This window comes from Nelumbo lutea, chromosome 2 (assembly GCF_056320005.1).
Source record: "Nelumbo lutea isolate HS-2025 chromosome 2, American lotus-T2T, whole genome shotgun sequence".
In the NCBI taxonomy this organism is placed as follows: domain Eukaryota; kingdom Viridiplantae; phylum Streptophyta; class Magnoliopsida; order Proteales; family Nelumbonaceae; genus Nelumbo; species Nelumbo lutea.
The window spans coordinates 47610775-47633914 of record NC_142685.1 but is presented as its reverse complement, the minus strand read 5'-3'; the positions used below and the strand labels follow the sequence as shown (position 1 = coordinate 47633914).

Sequence of the window (23140 nt, the reverse complement as noted above, 5' to 3'; positions counted from 1 at the left end):
TTTACCCTTTTTCATACTTGCATGGTTCCCCTTCTATTAACTATCAATAAAATGAACTGAATATGACTTTGTTGTTATATGTCATGAATAAAATAAACTGAAATAACTTTTATGAAACTTGTACCTATCACTCTGGTAAATACACAACATTTAAAGAAACTTGTTCATAGATGTAGTACAAATTTTATGTAGATATAATAACATATATCTAAACAAAATCCAATCAGACCATATAAGATTGGATATGTTTGGTCCACATTTGAGTCACCTTTTACCAAATCGGATTCGAAAGATTGAATTCGAATTTGAATTCAGACAAACAGATACCATTTGCAGCCCCAGATGCTGTATGTTCGTATAATTGTCTTAATAGACAGTCATATGGAAGTGTGAGGGGTTTTTGCCCTAGATGCTGCATGTTCGTATAATTGTATTACAAGACAGCCATATGGGAGTGTGAGGGGGTTTTTCTTTTTGTTTCTTTCAAGTACTACACAAGGAAGAGTGCAGAATTGTCCAAGTTGGCCACTCACGGGTGTATACGCCATCCCCTTTTTTTCTGTCTTGTTTGCTCTATAAAATCAACCTTAATGTCTAAGGGGGATACTGACCCTAGCCCTTCAATAGTCAGCCTTATGTGAAGAACATGGAGTAGGTCAGCAGTCAGTTGCATTTCAGACCATTCCATGGGTCTTAGTGTCTTGCCCACATCTTTATTCTTTCCATGAAAAACTATTCCACCCCGTGAACCTAGCAATCAAATCCACTTCCCAAGTTCCTATCTACACGGGCAAATACAATCAGAGAATAGTACTTGTAGAGGGCACCCAACCTTCTGGTTGCAAGCGTTACTACTTGGCAGTGCAAATGGTTTGAGTGTGAATTTGGACCTATTTTTGTTTCAAATTTTAACTTATTCTGTTTGATTGCAATTACAAATGAAGCATAACAAAGTAAAATCTAAAATAAAATTAAACAAGAATTTGCATTTTTTTACATTTGCACTCCTATGCATTTGTATTAGTATAAATAAATTTACACTGCAACCAAATGCAGGATTAAGATCATTTTCTAAACAAAGGGATTATACTATTGATTCAAATCCCATCACACTCGTATATCTCTCATTCGTTAAGTCTGTTTTCCAAGTTTTGAACCAATAAGTATTAGGAAAATGGGGAAGTTGATTTGTTTTTTTAATTGAATATCATTTTCAAGAAAGTTGTTTCGTTTTTTGTTTGTTTTACGTGCAAACTAAATCCAACCTTGATTGTAAAAATACTTGGAAAGCTTGTCTCCGTTCCAAATGAAAACCTTCCAGCAGCTCTCATTTTTCTCATCCTCAGAAGAAAACAAATAATATAGCACGAGGCCATCTTTTCTATAGGGTATTAAAAGACAAACATGAACACGAGAGAAACAAAGAATGAATTGGCGCTGGCTATCAACCTATCACATAGGCTTTCACCAAAACAAGCATGGTATATAGTTTCCACCCACAGTTTCAACAGTCACTACAACAACTTTATTATTTATTTATTTCACCTCTGAATCAAATTTACCTGGAGCTTAATACAAGGGAAGGATCAAGGATGTTTCGTTTCCTGTTTTAATCACTTTAATTGAATCAAATGCAGGCAGAGGACAATGGTTGTTCCCGTAAACATGCGTTTTTCCCTCTACATGTGAGAAGAAATGCATCTACAGGCCCATCGAACAACAGTAATTTTCCTCCTTTTCACAATACCAAAATGGTGAATCAATTCAAATTTCAGAACAATCTAAAAAATAAAGCAAAGGATTGTAAGAGATTAATGGTTACAATCTAAAACCCTTAGATTTCACTTTAATCACTAGGATGTATTGAACCTCCAGGCTCCAGCGATCACGTAAACGAAAAGTTCCTACCGACAGACCTTCAGTGGTTAAATGCCACCTCTGTGCAAGGAAAAATTGCTACCTTTTTGGATCAGTTCACGGTTACTGAATGGACGGACTGTCCATGTTAAACTTAAGCAAGATACAATTGACAGTCGCATCTGCAATATTAACTGCATTTTCTGAGAAGTAATGTTGCTGATGATGAAATAATTGCTGGAATGGCACTCGAATGGATAATTTTAAGTCCTGTTGTTATAAAGGCTAAATATGGTCCATAAATATTATTCTTGGCAAATGGTGTATGCAAGGGGTTGTCCAATCAATCGTCCAACATGTAGACTTCTCTGAACCATTCACTATCCCTTTTGTACTATAGTGGTCAACGGTGATTGCCCCATCAGAAATTCAGAATAATGTGATGGATCTCCTAGATGGAAATGAGAAATGAGAATTATGTTAAAAAGATCCCATTCCAATTTACCTTTTGATTATTCGCTTCCAGTTAAGCTAGTACGCATTCTTGGAACGTGAAAATTGATTTGGAGCTCGAAATGACCCCACTTATTCCTCTTTCTACCCTCTATTAATGGACCAAATTTCAGCCCCAAAAAATCATTGTTGAGCGGCTAGAATAAATCCTTCTTTTTAGACGAGTTCAGTATTAAAATATTGAAACTCTCAACGGTTACTATTGCTTGCCAAGAACTGTAAGCCAAGTTGGATTAAATTGCTGATATTGACTGGAGGATTGAATTAGTGGTCACTCCAGGAGGTTCTCACTTGATGTACAGTATGATTTGGCCGTATCATTCTTCAATGTAGCAGAAATATGGCGGTTTGCGTAGGGAAGCTACTTACTTGGCCCAAGTAGTAAGCCTTCGTATCTGTGGGTGTGGAAAAGATAACTTAATTGGATCATTGGATCAATTACCTCTTCTGGACAATCTATTTGTGCCAAGTGAGGTACTCATACAACCCATTTAAACTATCCATCAAAAAGGGGACCTCTTTGAATTGTTAGTTGTTCACTCCAAGAGTTTATGTTCTCCTGTAAACGATCTCTAATTGGAGTTATCATAGTTCATAACTTATATTAGGCTATTAGCCATCTTAAACTTCAAATTTTCAATCTGAAGTGCCCACAGAAAAGGACTTGAGAAACATGGCAAAGGTTTTTTAGCTGAATTTGCCTCATAATCCATTTAGGCACTAATGGTGCTGCCATGAGGAAGTCTAAACAACTCAACAAAGAATAGGAATACAAGAAGGTCGTGCCAGTCTTTAGCACTCTCATTCACATCAAATTGGGCAAGAGAACCTGAGATAACTTCATTTGAACTTCCCACAACCAGGAAGCGTTGAAGCAAGATGTGGATTTATTTGAAAAATATGGGACTGACAGCAAAGACCCCTCGAGGAGGAGGAAGCCTCTCTAATAGGAACACCATAACTCGCTTTCACCCATGTGGCTACACTAGGCAAGAAAGATCTTACACTGCCCAAAAGCCTCTAGATAAGCTAGTGAAGAATCTTTAGTGCCAAATAGCCACAAAATTAACACAAGAAAGAATCTTGAGCCTTTTTTTTTTATTTGAAGCAGTAAATCTTGACCCTCTTATTGAAAGAATCTCCTAGCCTGGATTAGCTCAATTACCACTAAGTTGCTCAGTAGCTGTTCATGTTCCAAAACTTTGAAAGGAAGAATTTGTTATTGGCCCGGGCGTAGGATCTCGTCATGGGTCGATCCACGGGGAAAAGCTCATGTTTTCCCTTGTTCCTCTCCTTCCTAGCTGAACCTGTCTTGGCGTCCTAAAGGGTGATTTGTTTAAGGGATCACCGAACTCTCATTTTACTCTCTTTCTTGATTGGAAATTTGATATATCCTCATTCAATAATGGGGCCTCCTTAAATAGGAGATTACAAGAGTCCTAATCAAAGGGAGTCTCTTTGCTGAATAGGAAGACTTTCAATTCTATCTTGCTAAGGATCAGATAAGCTAATCCTAATCTGATAATCTACTAACAAGATAAGAGCAATAGAATAAGATAAGAACAAGCAAGATGATCTAATCTAATCTAGATAAGGTTGTCGTTGCCGAACTGGGTAGGATGAGAATCATTGAATCACTGCTGCTGCTGGCGATGGGTCAGGTGCTTGTTGTTGCCGGTGGCGACGGTACGTCTTCCCAAGGAATGCACCCATAACAGAATCTGCCACCTAAGCCTGACATCTAAATGCCAGAATTGATCCCTTTGAATTCCTTAACCATGGCTACCCAATGAGAAATCGAAACTTTCAATACAAAAGGAAGCAAACAAATTGTTTCAGAAATTGAAACTTTTACAAATGGTATATTGTTGGTGACTATTTTGGGTTGGTAGCCACTTAAGTGATGTGCTTCCTATGGTTAAAAGTTGTCACATGTCAATTGGGAGGCTGGCCAGACTTCAGCAATACAAGGTTTTGCTAAATAGAGATGATAGGAGGGTTTTAGCTTAGATCCAAATGGAACTTTACTGTCAAATCAAGTTACCTGACTCTTATTTGAAGTTTATAAAAATTAAAAATAAAAAAAGGTGATGCTTTTTCATGAAAATGAATATGAGCTCCAAATGTTCTCTCTAATATCTCTTCTTTACATGGACTGTCTATTTGGATAAAATCCTTAGTATTGATACTTGCATGTAGAGGACGAGATATCAAAAATGTGTAGGCCTTTTCTAGTTACTTCATAGAATCAGTCTGCTGCCCCATGATCCATCTTCAGTACTCCATCAAGGTATATCTACATTTTACGAAAATGTTATCGCAGCACTGGGTCATTTCACATGGTCTCGTCATTTGTTAATCTTGACTGATTAAGGTTTCAGCAATAAAGGAAACAAATGTTGGAATCTAATAGCACTTGCAATCTATTGGAATTTAATGGAGAACAATAATAAGATACTCAACGAGGGCTTAAGAAGTTTAAAACTTTTATTTAATTCTGGGCCACTGTACTGTTGGAATTGAAGGACTAGAGATTTTGGGTTTTTATGCCAATCCGTGTTTTAACAAATGATGAGACCATGATGTAGAGACGTTTTTTTTTAATAGATAGTTACCTCTTACCCCTTTCTTTTGTTACATATATGCTAACACAAAAGTCTTTCATCGATTGAAGGATGGGCTGTTAGGTGTTGAGCCTTGTAATAAGAGAACAATACTACATCAAAGAAGCTATTGGGAGAAAATCAAAGAAGCAACTTATGATCAGCACCAGGGAAAGACCTTTTATACATAGAACCTAGGTGACGAAAGCATCACACTTCCAGCTGTGAAATCCAATGAAAAAAGTTCCAAAAATACACACTTTTCATCAAATAAAAAGAATGTTTAAAGTTACCTGTATATTAGCATGAAAAAGAGGAGAAATCCAGGTCAGAAAGACGATCTTAATTGCACCAAAAGGTAGAACAAAGTCACTATTATATCCCAACACTATTAATTTAACATAATACTTACCACTTTTTGACTCTTTCACTTTTTAAATGTAGCTCTTATCACGGTGGAAGGATTTTATGTGTTTGTTTTTCTTTGACAAGGAGCTATACGTTGGTCACCTCAACAGCTGAAGGCTTAAAGATCCCGATAGATGCATGATGTGTTTAACAGGAAAGAGGAAGAGGAATTGTTTGATCAGTTATTGCCACAATGCACCAAGACCAGTTGTTTTCTATAGTTTTTTGGGTTCTTGTTTCAATTTGGAATCATTTTGTTAGACAGTGCATGCCCTTAGCTCCAATCAACATGATGTGCATTATGACATTTATTATAAATGAATAAACTACATATTTGATTCATGTTATTATGGTGTGTTTCTATGTAATACCCTTAAATTGGGCACATATGAGACTCGTGTTTGTTTAGAATCTTCACAACCGTTCTATAGATCTGGAGAGATTTAGCCTGCCAAGATTGACACTGATGTACTGCCAAATTGGTTGGAGTGGCTTGTCTCAGCTGCTAAGGTGAGACTTGAGGTATATGCAGTGTGAGTTTTCTTGAAACCCTGAATCAGACCAAAATTCCAGTATTGCCCTGGACTTTGGAGATAGATGGGCAAAACTGGAATGTTACACCTGACCCCTAGATTCGATTATGATACTGCACTAGGTGTTGAATTGGGCTGTTTTTGATGTGACAATCAGTAAGATCCTTAAAGATGGTCAAAACCTAGGTATGTTGGGACAGTCCAAGAATTCATCTAAGTGGGTGATCATAGTGACAGGATTAGCCCATTTATCGGACAAAGTGAATGATTGGGGATGCACTCTCTCTGATGGAAACCTAAACTACCGCCAGTTGATTTCAACCGTTGAAATTTGTTTTTGCAAAATATATATATATATATATATATATATATATTATGGTTTCAAAATGTTTACAAAATGTTTTTAATTCCTGGGAACCATGCGAGTAGAGAGTGCAGCACTGCACCTTGCAACCGAGGGAGAAGTCCTCTCATGTCAGGTAGTGTTTGATCATTATGGACTAAGAGGTTAAGTGTTTGATCATTATGGGCAGTGAATAGCCCACAGTCCTTGCATGGATTCTGTACCCCTCTCACCCTCTAGTGAATTGGGTTGTTAGCTCTTGCCCTCAGAATCCTTGGCTCCAGGTGGGTTTTATATTTCTGACATGGTGCAATGTAGGACTGGTATGATCAATGGCTAAAAAACTGAATAGTAACAACATCTTTCTCAACTTTAGGTCTAGGATTTAACATTATGGGATTAAAAACAAGTTATAGAAGGTGGATTTAGGGTTTTAATATATGGCTGGGCAATTAGGTATAGGGAGATTATTTCAGGTAGAAATCTCCTGGATGACAAGCCAAGAAAAATCAAGTAAAGGAGTTTGGAAAGAAATTTTTCAATGAAACATGATAGGATGGACTAGAATGGCAAGATAGAGGAGGCAGCTTCATTAGTTTGGGACTTCTTGAGCTGAATCTTATACAGAAAGAATATCTATAAACCAGTGTCTTTTGTGGAATTTTAGGAGACTTATTTTAAGAGAATTGATTGTTGAGGTAATTAAGGGGGATGGCAGGATCAAACCAAGGTGTAATCAGGTTCTAGGTGGAGCTATATGGAGTGAGAGATTCTCTACCTTGAGAAAGTGGGAGAGGGTTGGATTTTGAGTTCACTAGCATAGGCACTTAAATAGAATCAGTGTCAGTCCTTTTATTGAAGCTAAAAATAGCTTTCTCTAGGTTTTCTGGTGTCTAACAAATAGCTGTTGCAAAATTCTTGAAGAGAATGTGGGGGAAAGAGAAATGAGGGCTCTGAGATTTTTTCCCCCTTTTGGCTAGGCACCAAGAACCACTCTAAGGTATCAGATTTGGGAACCACCATAATAGTGGCACAAAGCAGAAAACCTCAAGAACAACTAAAGCCTCAATTTCTGGAAGCATGTGTAGCATCTATGTATATGGGCTTGTATATGGGTCGGCCACCTCCCAGCATGGTTTTAAAACCGTCGTTGAACCACATGGTCAGACCATTCAGCCTGGAAATCCGCTAGGGTACCAGTTCCATTTTAGTACCAGACCATCATTTTGCCAAAAAAAACCATTGAATTAGTCAGTGAACCAATGACCAGGACAAACCACTGAACTGTTCAACCTGGAAAACGGTCCACAGTTTAATAAAAATTATTTAAAATATTCAAAAAATTAAAATAACAAGAAAATAGAGGGAAAGAGATCAATCTCAAAGGGTTACATAGGGATCTGAGAGATCTCAGATCTCTGACATTACAGAGAGAGAGAGAGAGATCTAAAATTTATTGTCATCATCGCTGTCACTGTTGCAGGTCACCCTAATTTCTGCCTTCTCCTCCTTTCTTTCTTTCTTCTTTTTTTTTCTTTCTTTCTCTCAGCCTTCTATCTTTCCTTCTCTCAGCCCCCTTCTTACTCTCATTCTCAGTCCCCTTCTCATAATATTTATATCCATCTTACCCTAATATTCCAATCCAAGGGTAAGATATATACATGTGTTTTAACTGTTGAAATGTTTGAACCCTTTGACCTGGATGGTTGAACCACTGGCTTGGAAACCCGTGGCCAAAGCAGTGTCCATTTGCAGATCGGTTTTTTAAACCTTGCCTCATAGTAGTCTAGTAGAAATAAGAAAACAGAAAATTACAACTCTTCAAACCTAACTCTTCTAAGACTAAACTAATAGGATTCCAAGACCATACCCACTTACAAGTTAGAAGTTACAAATTTGTTAAAGTGATTAAAACACCCCTCCTTACCAGATCATCCCAATTCCTAAGAATTATAATCATGTCAAAGAAGGACCTGCTGTTGAGTGTTTTCCTGCAAGAATGTCACTAGGGGCTTAGCACACTCTAACATTTGCTACTGGATAAAAACTTCATAATCTTCTAAATATTCAAAAATCAGTGTACTGTTAATCCTAGAAAAGAGGAAACTATGTTTTAGGATCTCGAAATTGTGATGATTGGTAACTAATCCTTGGATTCTAAACCAGATCCTCCAGTAGATTGGAGAAAGGTAGAAATGTGTTTCTTTAGGAATTCTTCTTATACAAAATACCTTCCCCAAAACTTCACATTCACCAAAATCTCATCACTGGATGTATTTTAAGAATTCATCATTAGCCATATGAGGTCCTTCCACACCTGTACTCCATAACTAAATTTGACATCATTACAACCACCACCCTCTTTACTGCAATGTATGGATTTCTACAAACTCCACCATTCTTTGAATCTCAAAAAGGATTTCTTTGTCAAAGCCCTATTGTATATTGAGAGGATTAAGACCAAGTGGCAAAAGAACCTTTTGAGCAATTAAGGATTCTTATTTGGGAATGCTTATTTTCTTTCTCTAGGTGGGACTAGGGGTGATCATGGGCCTGTATGGGTCTTGCACCTATAGCCTGGGCAGCTGGGCTGTGCCAGGCTTTGGGCATAAGTCACTAATAAATTTTATAAGATATATGTAACTTCTTTGTTTTGACAAATGGTGACTTTCATTCAAAAAAGAAAGGGAAGATGTACATGAGAAGATATACAAGAAGTTCAGAACATCAAGAACAAAGCCAAAAAGAAAACCCTCCCCCCAAATTACACAGGCATAGAATTCCCACTACTACAAAAAATCCATATGGCTAATCCATCTGCACCGCTATTGAGCTCTCTAGGGATCCATCTAAAAGCAAAAAATAACTTATCAGCAATCTACCTAATCTTATTAATAAGGAAGTCAAATCTCCACAGGCCTTGTTGCAGCCTGCTTACCCAACCAATAACATTTTTAGTCACCTTCCACCAGAATCAAAGCCAAGAGAATCAGCAGCCCAAAGATCCACAAAGAGGCGCTCAGACTTCAGCTTCAGAGATAACTGAGTGCCCTATGGGGCCACTAAAAGCCCACACCGGCCCACCATCATATAAACTATTAACCCCCCCAAATCCCCAATACCTGCTTTCCTTTGGTCTTATTTTTTCCCCTCCAAAATTTAAGGGGAAGATTTTTGTAGCAGCAATACCATGGTTAGTTTCTGAGGGGAGAAATGCTAGAATCTTCTCCAACACAGTTGACGGTTCAGATCCAAGAAACACTAATTGAGCTCAAACCTGTACATGGCCATATGGTTTTGACAAGGGAGGAATTTTGAAGTTTCACTACAGATGAAATGATCACAGATTGGTGGTATCTGGCTCTCTCCTCAACAAAAAGATTGATTGTTTGACAGTCATGGATTCCTAGGTGGATGCATGAATCTGGACGATAACCATGGAATTAAAAAATTTAACCAGGAGGCAAGATCTTTGGTTGAGATATTGAATACCTCATTCATGTAGTTTACAACTTCCAAGAACAGCAAATTCATTAGCTGATTCACTTAGGGAATGGGATGATATAAAGGATATGTGTTGGGGACCTCATTCCCTGATGTAGGGGTGCTGCTGTTTTTGGTTTTGGGCATGCAGCCTCTGGGTCTCGGTCTCATGTTTAATTTTCTTAAAGGAGAGTTAATCTTCTACTCTCCATACCGATCTTGTACTCTATAACTCATGATTAGTAGAAATCTCAGAAATATTACCAACTTACTGATAAAAAAGCAAGGGATACTTATTATGCTCATTCAAACATTACTAATCTCCTCACAGATGCCAGGGCAGGTTAGAGATGATGAAATTTGTTTGAGTCATTCTCCTCTTAGGCTGTGTTTGGTTGCAGTTCAATTTTATTTGCACTAGTACAAAGCATGGGAGTGAAAATGTAAAAAATGCAAATCCTCGTTTAATTTTGTTTTGGATTTTACTTTATTCTGCTTCATGTCTCAATTTACTTCATTTGTACTGCAACCAAACAAAATAAATTAAAATTTGAAACAAAAATAGGCCAGAATTTGCACTGCCATGGTTTTGCATCAGTGCAAATTTATTTGCATTGCAACCAATCATAGCCTTAGGCATTTGTATTTTGTGGTGCTTGTGATTGTTTTTGTTGCTTTAAAAAATGAAAATGGCTAAATTATTCTACGGTATTAGTGTATTTTTCTTACTGGACTGTATTTGATTGCTATGGAAACAGAAATACTGGACAGAACAAGAAATGTGGAATCTATTACTTTCTTGAATTTGATGATTTAGATTGAAAAAGGAAACCATAAAGAAAACAGACAGTAGCAGATAAGCCATGTTCCAATGTTCTTAGTGGATTTTGGATTGTGCTATTATAAAACATTCCACGAGTTCCCCACCCTTAGACAGGAATTCTTTTCACTTCAGAAAGTGCAATATCTCTCTCAACCAAGCTCAAGCTCTAGAAGTACCAACAAGCCAAGCTGAATCCTACATTCATGAGCTTGAGCTAAGTTGACTAAAAACACCATTTAGTTGAAGCCCCACATGTTGAGAAGGCTAGACTCAGCTAGTTGGCACCCACGAAAAAAAAAAAAAAAAAAAATCATCGAAGGGCGAGGAAATGAGAAAAAAATGGAGCTACTTGGAAGAGAAATTTCAAAAACAACTTTAGAATAATAAAAGTTAATAACTAAACATCTGTTTTGAAAGAAAAGGGAGGGACAAATGTTCTGGTTAGAAAGTAGAAATCTCTAAACCCAAAGAAAATGAAACAATAAAAGGACTGCACTTCACTTGCTCAAAGAAAGTTCTCACCTAAATAATTTGCTGCTGGAGATCAACCGATGCCAAGTAACATTACATGAGTTACTGCAACATCTCTTTTTTCTTTATTTTTTTCTTTGGCATCTCATCTTATAATCTCCTTTTTAAGCTAGAACCCATCCAAGAAACACTCATAAACCTCCCGTTCAAAACCAATGGGCAAAATACCAATTTAAGTAAAAATCGAACAGTTCATACAAATAAGCAAATGAAACGTCATACAAAAAAGATATACATAAATATATAAGCAAAATACCAATACCAATAACAATAGCCAAGGTGATTTTTGCAGAGGTTGCAAAATATGTAAGAGAACAATCAAAATTGGTCCTCACAGTTGAGTGACAAACACAAAGAAGAAATTATTTAGGTTCGGACTGCCCAGACATACTTACCCAAATTGGTAAAGCACGCATAGCATAGTTTCGTATTGGATTAAATTGAAACTTGGTGGTGGAAACACCAAACTGTATGCGTAATCATGCTTCAAGTGAACAGGAAGGCAATGGGAAAGAAAACGCACAATCGAATGACATCTTTTTCAGATAAACGGATGTAAAAAAGAAATATTCTAATGAAAAAATAGCAATTGTAACGAAAAATCAAATATTTTTTTTTTTAAAAAAGGTAAAGTACCTGGTTTTCCAAATCCATTCTTTCATTTTCTTCATCGTCTTTTCTCGTATCTATTCTCTAGTCTGATAGTGTCTGCACTACACTCTCATTGTCAATCATGGTTCCGTGTTGTTTGTGGAAAGAGTCCAACCTGAGTTAGGTTAGGCAGGCCTGAGTATTTTTTCAAGCCTTAATACCTTTATTTGAGCTGAGTCGGGCTCGGGTTGCGCCCACACAAATTGTACCAGAAAATATTTTTGTCTCAAATTATTTTAATAAACTGCGATGCATTCCGGGCTTCCCGCTAGTATACTGTGTGTGGTAAAGCTTATGGACTGTGAGATCGGCTTCACTGATCAGTGTGTGATGGAATCTGCTATTCACAAATGGGCGCCTCCACCGTGCATTGAGAATAGAAAATATCACCGTGGATAATAATTAATAAGTAGGAAAAATGTTCTCAATACATGATAGGATATGCGTACGAGGCATCATATGTGAGGAGCAGATCCAGTCTCAATAGGTATAAGGCCCGTTCGAACAACCTTTAGTGATGAGATTTGCTCCTTACAAATGGGCATCACAGGCACATCCATCCTGCATTGGAAACATCTCCTGTAAATTATAATTAATAAGTTGGGAGATGTTCCCAATGCATAATAAGATGTGTGTGTGTGAGGCACTTGTGAGGCGCCAGGTGTGAGGAGCAGATCCAGTCTCCAATCTTTACACCCTTGCAATGGAAATATCTACGTACCTATCTACTTTTTTTATGGGAGATATTCCCAATGCAAGGCCATAAAAGTTGTTGGAACAGATCCTACTGAGCCCGGTCCACTGTGCCATGAAAAGTCTGGCTTGACTAATAAATGGGTCATGAAATTAGGCCAATTCAGCTTAATTATTGGACATTGCCGCTTGAAATTAAACAAAGTTTAGCATCAATGATAACTAGATAAGGTTTCATGCCAGAATTTAAATACATGGGACATGCATTTTTACCGTGGAGCCCATAAATTTATTATTGGCATGAAACTTCATCATTATGAGATTGGCTTCAGTCGGTGCAGACTATCGGAAACATCTCCGCACTTTTGTGCTTTATTTTATAGGAAGATATTTCCAAAGAAGCTATAATAGGGGTTCAAACGGGCTTTGCACCGACTGAATCCGATTTCCATCATTGATTCCACAGATCGCTGAGCCGTTAAAGTGTTTGGCTAATCATAATTCCTCAAGAGAAAAGCCCTTCCCTAGGGTTGCAAATAATTTAGATTAGATCTGATTCAAATTTGAATTCAATTTGGTATGAGCCAGATTCGAATAGCCCCCTTAATCTTAATAAATCAGATAAGAAAAATTGATCTATTTAGTTGATGGATAAAATTCAAATATACCCTAATTTGATCACTTTGTTAGTTATTAAATATTATATATCATTTATATATTATTATACTATATAAATAAATATAATATATTATTATTTCTTTTATTATAATTCAAATCAAATTAGTTATCCCAATAAGATGTTCGAATTTAAATTGGAATCATAATCTTCAAAATCCGATAAATTGTTTTTAGATTCAGATTGGTCAATTTTTTTAATCAGAGATATACCCTTTACCGAATCAAATCCAATTCTATTTGCAGTACTATCCCTTCCCTTGCATCAATTTCAGGTCAGGATAACCATTAAAAGTTTAAAACCAAACCCAGTGTAATAAAGAGTGCTAAACTTATAAGATGTGCTAAGTTAGTAAAAATGCATTAAATTGCAAAAAGGAAGAGTGTAAACCCTGGTTTAGTTTTTTGTCAAAGGTACTATACCGAGATTATTCTTTAAATTGTCAAGGGCCTGCGACCTGGACCACGGTTGCCTAAGACTGAGAGTGGCTGCCAAAGCCTTGGCGATTTGTATCGGGTTTAATATCGGTTAAGCCAGCTCAATGTCCATTTGCCCTTTTTCCAATGACTACTCTTGTTTAAGCCTGACAATGATACCTGAAAATTTAAGGCTTCATCTAACATCTGATTGATTATTTAAATGTTAGATTGGATCGAACTTAAATGTTATGATCAAAATTAGATTAATAATTGGATCAGATTTGGATTTAACCTCATTTGATTAGAATCTTAATCCAATTATATTATAGTATTTATTAGTTTTAATATATAAATGTTATATAATTATATTTAAAATTATAAAAAATATATATTTTAATTTATTTATATAAAAATTGAAAATAATTAAATTTTTATTTTTCTAATATTAAAAAATTAAATCGAAATTGGATTAAATCCAAATCCAATCCAAATATATTAGGATTTAAATCCAATCGAATTCCGATGCATGTTTTCAGTAATCGGATGGGATGCGGATTTTGCTAAATCCGAACTCAATCTGATCCGATTACAGCGCCGCTCTTGCTTACCGTACGTCGATATCAACCAAGCCCCATATCTCCTACACTTTTTTCTATACTATCCAGAATAAAAACTGTAGCATACCAGCGAATCATGACTGGATGGGATTTATATATATATATATATATATATATATATATATATATATATATTTAATTCAAATCCTTGCAATTATTATGTCATGCGAAAGGTTTTCTTTTTTTCTTTTTACCGGTTGATGAGTCAACAATGTTCCTTCCTATTCCACGTAAATTATAGGGAAATTTTCATTTTAGTACCTTAAACTTTGAGTGTAGTGTGAAATTAATACGTGAACTTTTAAATGTATCAAGTAATACTTAAACTTTCAAAAAGTGTCAAGTTGTCCTTGTAGTTAATTGATCATCTGTTATCTATTAAAAATGTCAACTATCCTTCAAAAGAAGACATTGTTCATTGTCTTCCACCTTGAGACTGAACGGGTTGAGGTGTTTAAGATTCTTGACTAATGAAATCATTGTTTTCTACCTTTAGATCTGAAATACATTTTTGTCTAGTTATTTCTTTGTTTTCATTTATTGTTTCTCTTTATCATATTTTATGTTTTTTTTTCTCTTTTTCTTTGAAGATAACCGGTTCAGTCTCAAGGTAGAATACAATAAATAGTGCCTTCTTTTGAAGGGTAGTTTTGATATTTTTCAATAGATAACTGATGGTTGGTTAATGGCAGGGACCAACTTGACAGTTTTTGAAAGTTTAGGTACTGTAGTGACACATTTGAAAGTTCAGGTACAAACTTGACACTACCCCCAAAGTTCAAGGTACTAAAGTGGAAATTTCCTTAAATTATATTTTCCAAATGAAGTCCTAAAAAAAAATCAGCCAAACACAACCTTATTAGTTATTGATGAGAAATTATGAACCAGAGTAAAATACAAAAAACCTCCCCTGAAGTTTTTGACAATCATAAAAATCTCCCGTATAGTTTCACTTTAGCAAAAACCTCCCTTAGATTTTTAAAGAATTAAAACCTCCCTCTCGTTAATGACCAAGACGGAAAACATTAAGGCTGTGTTTGGTTTGAAGGAAAAAGTAGGGAAAGGAAGGAAAATGCAAGAAAACCTATACAAGATTTGTAAAAGTTTCCTTACCTTTCCCTACTTTTTCCTTTAAACCAAACATAGCCTAAATCAATTAATCATTTTTTCTAAATACCTATTTTACGCATGTCAGGATGTTATCCCCTTTTTCTCTCTTGCGGACTTCTTTCTTCTTCAACTGGCCATACCTTCGAAACTCCATTTGTAGTCCTCCACTCTCAACATCCAAGGTTCATGTCTAAACTCGACATCCAGATTCCTATAGCCTTCCATCCCTTTACAAAGGCAAATGCTAAGGACTCAGTTATTGGGGCAAGGAGTATGTGCATGTGCGTGTACAACAAAGAAATGGTCGGAAAATCTTAACAGTGTGAGGTTTAAGGAAGGAATTCAATTACTTCAAAATACTCAAGGATCTGAAGAAGGAATTTTGCTGCAATGGTACTATATTGTCCGGGACCCAAAGCTAGGCCGAGTTATTCAACTTCAAGGTGATCAGTAGAAGAATGTATCAACATTCAACATTCCTCGTTCATGCCAGAATTGTGAAGAAGGAACATATCAAGATTCATGGTTTTTTAGCAGCAACGGACCAGTCCCTGCATTATCATACTTTACGCATGTCAGCAGAGAACTCCATTGTCCGAAGAGGAGGGATGCAACATTGATTTCACCAATCCAAACCCATTATTTATCTCTCTCTTTTCTTCTCCTCGCTCATCATTGTCCCTACACAGCATCAAACCATCCCCACACAGCCCGAATCTCCACCACGAGTACAACACCATCGTCAGAACCATGGTGGTCGCCATTCCCAACCAAGCGTCGTCTAAAGAAGAAGATAGACTGTCAAGTTTGCACTCAGATCGATGGTGACAACTGTTGGTTAGATTCAAATGCCAAATGGAGAGAGAGAGAGAGAGAGAGAGGTCATGTTATGTTATGAGTTATGATCATTCTTCAATCTTCATTGCAGTTTGCAGGACAGTTGACAGTTAACCCGCAACCTCCGCTTTTCCAATATAGCAGTGTATGATCCCTCAAATATCAATCTAAGATTCATCAGATTCTATGTTCTATTCAGTTAGAATATGACTGGATTAATTTCATGTTCTCGGGGTTAAAAGAGAGAGCTGGATTGATTTCATGTGTTGGAATACAACACCGAACCGTCCCCACAGAGAGGTGGTTCCAATGGTGGTTCGATGTGTTGTGTGGGGACAATGAGGAGGGAGGAGAAGAAGAGAGAGCTGAACAATGGGTTTGGATTAGTGAAGTCAATGTTGTGTTCCTATTCTTCAGACGGGTGGAGTTCAGGGGTAAAGAGGTCGACGGGAGAGGAAAGAGTATAACATGCCAACAAAGGTATTATTTCATTAAAAATAGATGCAAACTAATTTGCAAAAGGCTAAAATAAGTATTTGGAATAAAATGATTCTTCAGTTTAGTGTTTTTCGTCTTGGACGTGGAAGGGAGGTTTTTGTTGATTTCTTTAAAAATCTAGAGGAGGTTTTTTGCTAAATTAAAACTATAGAAGAGATTTTTATGATTGTTGGAAACTTTAGGAGAGATTTTTATATTTTAACCTATGAATCACGAAGAGCTTTAGAAAGAAATTTAGTGCACATAACTTAATTAAAAATGCCAGTTTCATTAATTAAAGAAAACAATGCTGCTGATATGTGGCTTGGAGCATGTCTTTTTTTGTTTAGAACCCTTCTGCCAGGTATAATTTTTCTTGGAGCAACAACTACTTTTTCTGTTTGGTATCAATGCTCCATGAAAGGTTTTCTGCACCAGTATTAATTATCCAGTGCCATATTAGCACCACATCACTGCCCTGTTTGCAGCAATGAACTACATCTCCAGGAAACATCAAATTTGGCGCTGCTCCAAGCCATGGCTTCCCGGTTTTCGAGGTATAACTTGAAACACCATTTTCTTTGAAAAAATGTCTCCAAATAAAAGCCCGTTTCCTTCTCCCCTCCGCTGCTCCAAGCAAAAGATCATCTTTTATTTATTTACTTACATTTACTTTTTACGGTACATTGCTTGGTCATTTTAGCGGCTGTTTGGAGCAAAAACGGTGCTCCCCTCCCTCGTTCATAAGAGGAGATACAAATGTAGGCCCAAATATGTTCTCAGAATAAACTGAGTTTTTGACTGAAATTAGTTAATACACCCCATTCCTCGTGGCAAGTATGGCTGTATTTGAATATTTGGTTAGGTTGATTTTTTATTTGATTTAGGAGTGAATTAGATTTAATTTGTAATTAAACAAACCATTTTGTCTAGGGATGTAAATGGGTCGGATTGGATTTGAAACGGAGTATATTCGAATTCAACCCGATATTGTTAATGTCGGATCCGATCCAAAGATCTAATAGGACTTTATTTGAATTCGAATCCTGTCGGTAAGTTGGATCTTCGGATCTGATCTGATCCGACTTGTTGTCTTTAAAAATTAATACATTATTAAAAGAAAAACAAAATATATTAATTTAAAATAAAGTGAAAAACAAAAGATAGAAGTATTTTTTAATTATTTTTATCATATATATATATTTTTATAAAAAAATAAATAATATAATAAATTTATAAAAATATAATATAAAAATATTTATAAATAAACAAATAACATTTATATGTATTATATATATTTATATTTATAAATATATAATATATTAGATGGAATCTTCTCAGATTAGATAGGGATGATCTGAATCTAATCTGATTTCTGATTAGGTTCTATTACTCAATCCAATCCGAAAATATGATAAATAGCGATCCGAATTTGACCAAATAAAATTAAATCTAAAATTGGATTGGATCATAATCAGATTCATTTGCACCCCTAATTTTGTGTAAAAGAATACGAAAGCAAAAGTTGAAAAAAAAAATTAACGAAAAGGAGAAGATACATCCGCCTAATCTGGTTGAACTGCGTTATATAGCCGCCTTATTGAAATGATGAAAACTTCAATTCGTTGCCAACAAAACATGATACCGGAAGGGGTTTTGAACAATCAAACCCCCAATCGGCTGCGAAATTTGAAAGATCACACCTGATTGGTTATTAATTTTATTATACTGGTTGATTGGTTTCAAGTCTTACATATTATATATATCTGACTCTGAAAAATTTATAAAAGAATAGTAAGAAGAGTCACAAGAAGAAACAGTGAACTAAACAAGATTTATATCTTTCATGTATATATTACTCATTGTCATTCGTAAGGATTTGGATTTGGATCATTGGGTTGTCATTCGTAAGGATTTGGATCATTGGCTACAGCAATCAAATTTCGATTTTTATGGAGGATGATGTTGAATTGTTGATGAAACTCAGATAGCATATATCCAACAAAAATACATAATAATGGTCAAAAGTTCCAAACCAATTGTGAGTTGTGAGCCCAAACACCATCTCTCATTCTTCTCCGCCCCTGCCCCCATCAAATCGCAAGGCACAAAGCCCAACCTAAGAGGAGCGGAGAGGGTGGTAATAGTGATGTATCATCACAAAAGTGACTTTGGATTCTCTTGCTGTTCTGCTTTCAATGAATATTCTTTCTCTTTTTCTTTTTTTTTTAATTATAATATAATTTATAAACACCCGGACCCGGTCTGGTCTCCATGTCTTATGTGTATGAGCGCCATGTACCACATTCATCTTCATCCTCCTTCTGTGAAATATATGGAGAGGAGGGTGATATCCGATACCAAACGAGAACGACACTGGCGATTAAAGACAGAACACTAGACGTTTCTGTTGACCCAAAATTTCTCTGCATGATGCTTTCACTGATTAACAGAAGCTCCTCATAGTTTTGTGCCACCTGTCATCGATACATGAGAAGAAGAAGCATGCATTTTTTTAATATTATTTTAATTTAATTAAAGCTATTCGTTGCCGTGGTGGTTGTCTAATGTCAATGTGAACGTGATTATTTATAAATGCAGATAAGAAGAATGGAAACCCTTGATCCAGTAAATGGCAACAACTATGAGGATTGATAGGAAGCTTGTACAGGCTACATCATGGCCATCGATCAAAAGAAGACAAGGTTTTACCTGGTCTACACAGCTTGTGTTATCTTTTAAATTAGAGTTGGCAGTTGGCACAGCACAATAGCACATGCATTGCTACTCAAGAGTCAGGACACAGACCTACCAATGAGAATGAGACGATGTAACACAGAAATATTCTTCCAATGTTCCAACAACTTTAATAAAAGCACACCTCCTTTTTTAACCGAATTAACAAACCCCCTTAAGGCCTTGGCCCTCATTTTCAATTTTCATTGCATCTCTCTCCCTCTCTCCCTCTATCTCTCGCTTTCTCATATCAATTTCTTCCATTCCATCCCTATCTATTCTGAGAGGAGTCTGAGAGCCGCACTCACTAAAAAAAGGCTGCTCCCCCAATTCTCAAAGAAAAAAAAAAAAAACCTGCAACTTCCGCTTTTGCAGCTCCTCCCCATCCCACCGGCAAGACATTCGCATTCGATTTAAGCAATCTCACAAAAAAAGGTGAACAAAACTAAGACAAACAAACCTTCTCCATTTTATATCTCTCTCCCTGTCCTGTTTCAGTTTCTGTTTCTCTGTTCCCCCTTCCTTTCTTCTTCTTCTTCTTCTCTGTCTCTCCCCCCTCATGTGGCCTCCATGGAGAAGATCACCAGGTCCAGGTCCAGGAGCAGGTCGGATTCATGCACATATCTCATCCAATTTCTCCTGCTCTTCATTCAAGGACATTCAACAACTCTGCAAGGAAGAAGCCGACCATCCTCGCTCTAAAAATAAAAAAGCCTCCGTTTTCCACCGCGTCTGGATCTCTACTTCCATCCTCCGAACCTGGGCCTCCCTTCCCTCCCTGTCCGACCTTCCTCCTCCTGTTACTACTACTACTACTACTCCCCCTCCTCCCCAATCCAATGGGCTACTCCCTTCACCGGAGCTGCCCATCCATCTCGCCGGCGCGGACAAACGCATTATTGTCTACTTCACAAGCCTCCGCGTCGTCCGGAAGACCTTCGAGGACTGCCGATCCGTGAGATCCATACTGAGAGGCTTTCGTGTTTCCATCGACGAGAGAGATCTGTCCATGGACGCCGGCTTCCTGGAGGAGTTGCAGAGGATCCTGGGTCGCAAGAAGCCGCCGACTTTACCTAGGGTTTTCATCGGCGGTAGATATATTGGTGGGGCCGACGAGGTCAGACAACTTCACGAGATGGGTGAATTGAAGAAATACATCGAAGGTTTCCCGGTGGCTGAGCCCGGAGTTTGTGAAGAATGTGGAGGATACCGGTTTGTTCTCTGCGAGCAGTGTAATGGGAGCCACAAATGCTACACAGAGAAGGGAGGGTTCAGGACTTGCTTGGATTGCAACGAGAACGGCCTGATCAGGTGCCCTACTTGCTCTACTGTAGTCCTTTGATCCATCGGATCAGGGGGTAGGAATTGGGAAATGGGGAAACAAACAACCAAACAAACGAGAGAGAGGGAGAATGAGAGAGAGATTAAACAACAAATTTCTAGTGCTTTGTAATCTGGATGTTGTTAATCTCTTTCTGTTTTCTTCTTAAAACGATTAAATCTTTTTATTTATTTATTTATTGTTTTAATATCAAACAGATACAGGGGAGAATGGAGAAGGAATCGTGTTTTTAATGTATCCTGTTTTCTTTCTCTGATTAAAATTCTAAAAGTCAGAACGCTGATCATAGAAGCTAACCTCTTGTGTTGAAATCTTGACCAAAGGAGTCTTATAATTCTACCTCGATTACTGTGTTTGTGTGTTTCCTTTTTCTTTACTCTATTGACTATTGTGATGGGCATGTGCATGTGTTAAGATAATGGGATGTGAAGGATGCAGAATCGTGTTTGGGCAATTCGGTAATTGTGTAGAGGGCATGCCATAATCACGTGATGGGGCATGCCCTGTATTGCTGGATCATTACTCTTTATTAAATTGCGCTTTGTCAGGAGGAATCGATTACCTGGGTCCAGCCCATTTGGAAGTGGCTTAGACTTACAGGCCACGGCATTTCATTTGGGAGTTTTGGACTGGACTAATGGTCCAGTGGACCTCGGTCTTTGGGTTTGGGTGGAGCCTGACCCTGACCCTGGAGGGATGAGGGATCATTTGATCATTGAAGGGAAAGGGAAAGGGAAAGGGAAAGGGAAAGAGAATATATAGAATACATTCCAACTGCTGATGCTACTTGCTACTTGGTGGTAAGTTGGTCACCGATATTTTTGTCATATGGAACAAGGTTGTTGGGTTTGGGTGGATCCGCTTTGTTATTTGTTGTTTTTCGATTTCGTTTTTTTTTTAAGGCTTCCCATCTCGTTTTGTGTAGTAAAGTATAGGAAAAATTCTCGATTAGCACCTTTTAGTTGGGTCTGTTTTCAAATTTTTTTTAAACGTGATAATATAATAATTTAATTTTCAAAATGCGACAATCATGTATGACGTCTTTTTGAATGAGATGACTTTTTTTTTAAAACTGAAGATGACTTTTTGAAATGACGGAAACGACTTCAATGATAATAGCTTTCCTTTGCGAGTAGGATCCATTCCATGCCCTAATAGACCAACTCTCCCCGTTTCGTGCTGATAAGTGGAATAGACCAATTCTCCTCATTGTTGCCGGAGAAGACAAGCAAGGCTTTTTTTTTTTTGCTAATTTCCTATCATTTTCTATGTAACTTATTATAAGGTTTGTTTTATCGACTTTATTTGATTTTGATGCAAAATTTTATCATTTTCTATGTAATTCGGTATATACATTTTCTGCGTATGAGGAAGCAATTTTTTTGATTAATCAGGTAAGCTGAGGAAGCAATTGAGCATCTCAGGGAGACAAGTTTTCCCTTCTTTTATTTATTTCAAGAGAAAGGATAAAATGGACTGAGAAACATCAACAAAGGTAATTTTAGAATTTTCTAATTATTTAATTCGCATATGATATTATGTAATGGTGCTAAATGACACATTTTAAAAATTGGGGTTCTGAATTATCACATTTTAAAATTTGGAATAGTGGATTGTGGCATTTTAAATTTTGGGGACCAAGGGTACTAATTGCAAAATTTTCCTAAAATATGTAAAAGGCTCAATTCAATGTTTTCTTATTCATCTTCCTCGTCTTCTTCTCCTCCTCTCTTCTTCTTTCTCAACTCAATAATATAGGATTGTACTCGACAGTAGTGTGGGGCCTATAGATTTATAGGACTCCATCAGGATCATCGCTGACGGAATCAAGCGATGTTGGGGATGTGCAGCCAGATTTTCTCTTTTGTTGACACCTTCCTATCAGATGCAACATCGTTTGTTGGTGTATGTTGCAGCCAGATTTTCTCTTTTGCGTGTTAGGGGGGCGCGTTGGGGATGTGCTTCTCTGTTAATATTATTTTCTGAGGAGGAAGTGGATAATATCATATAATGTAATGAAGGGGTTGTTAGTTGTTGGAGAGAGAGAGAGAGGAGTGGGGCAGAGTTGGCGAGTCAATTGACAATGGAGCTCTGCAAACTGCACATGGGTCGGATGCCCAACACGACCAACTTTGTGGACCATCCACCTATGAACGTTTTTCTTTTCTTTTCTTCTCTCTCTCTTCGTTTCTTTGTCTTAAAGGTTTGTGTGTGGCACTTCACTTGATCCGATATATAAAAATTTGAGATTTCAATGTCATCCATCCCAAAACTTGTTATTCATCTTTTCAGAGAACGAAGTGAGAACAGAAAATAATTACAATTCTCTGATACATGCCCCTCGCTTCTTGTGTTAATGGCTGAATGTGTTATTAGATTGTGTTTTGTCTACTTGCAACCAGCACATTGGTTACAAGTTGCAACTGAATCTCATCTTACACAAGTCCAATGTCAACAAGTGTTTACTTATACCCGGTTGAAATGAACA

At 37.0% G+C, this 23140-nt stretch overlaps 1 protein-coding gene, 1 long non-coding RNA gene and 1 pseudogene across 2 annotated transcripts; 2 read left to right on the top strand and 1 right to left on the bottom strand.

The window, feature by feature from the left end:
* Positions 1-3738: 3738 nt before the first annotated feature.
* On the bottom strand, positions 3739-11882 carry LOC148870441 (uncharacterized). Its single transcript, XR_016106575.1, has 2 exons — positions 11731-11882; positions 3739-4131 (listed from the first exon to the last, which is right to left on the bottom strand). It is a non-coding gene; the product is annotated as an uncharacterized LOC148870441 (long non-coding RNA).
* A 3564-nt stretch (positions 11883-15446) lies between these two features.
* Positions 15447-15880, top strand: LOC148870440 (protein translation factor SUI1 homolog pseudogene; annotated as a pseudogene).
* A 3600-nt stretch (positions 15881-19480) lies between these two features.
* LOC148870439 (uncharacterized protein At5g39865-like) lies at positions 19481-20954 on the top strand. Its single transcript, XM_088970958.1, has one exon. It carries the CDS (start codon positions 19870-19872, stop codon positions 20650-20652), a length of 783 nt encoding a protein of 260 aa, XP_088827084.1. The 5' UTR covers positions 19481-19869; the 3' UTR covers positions 20653-20954.
* The last annotated feature ends 2186 nt before the right edge of the window (positions 20955-23140 follow it).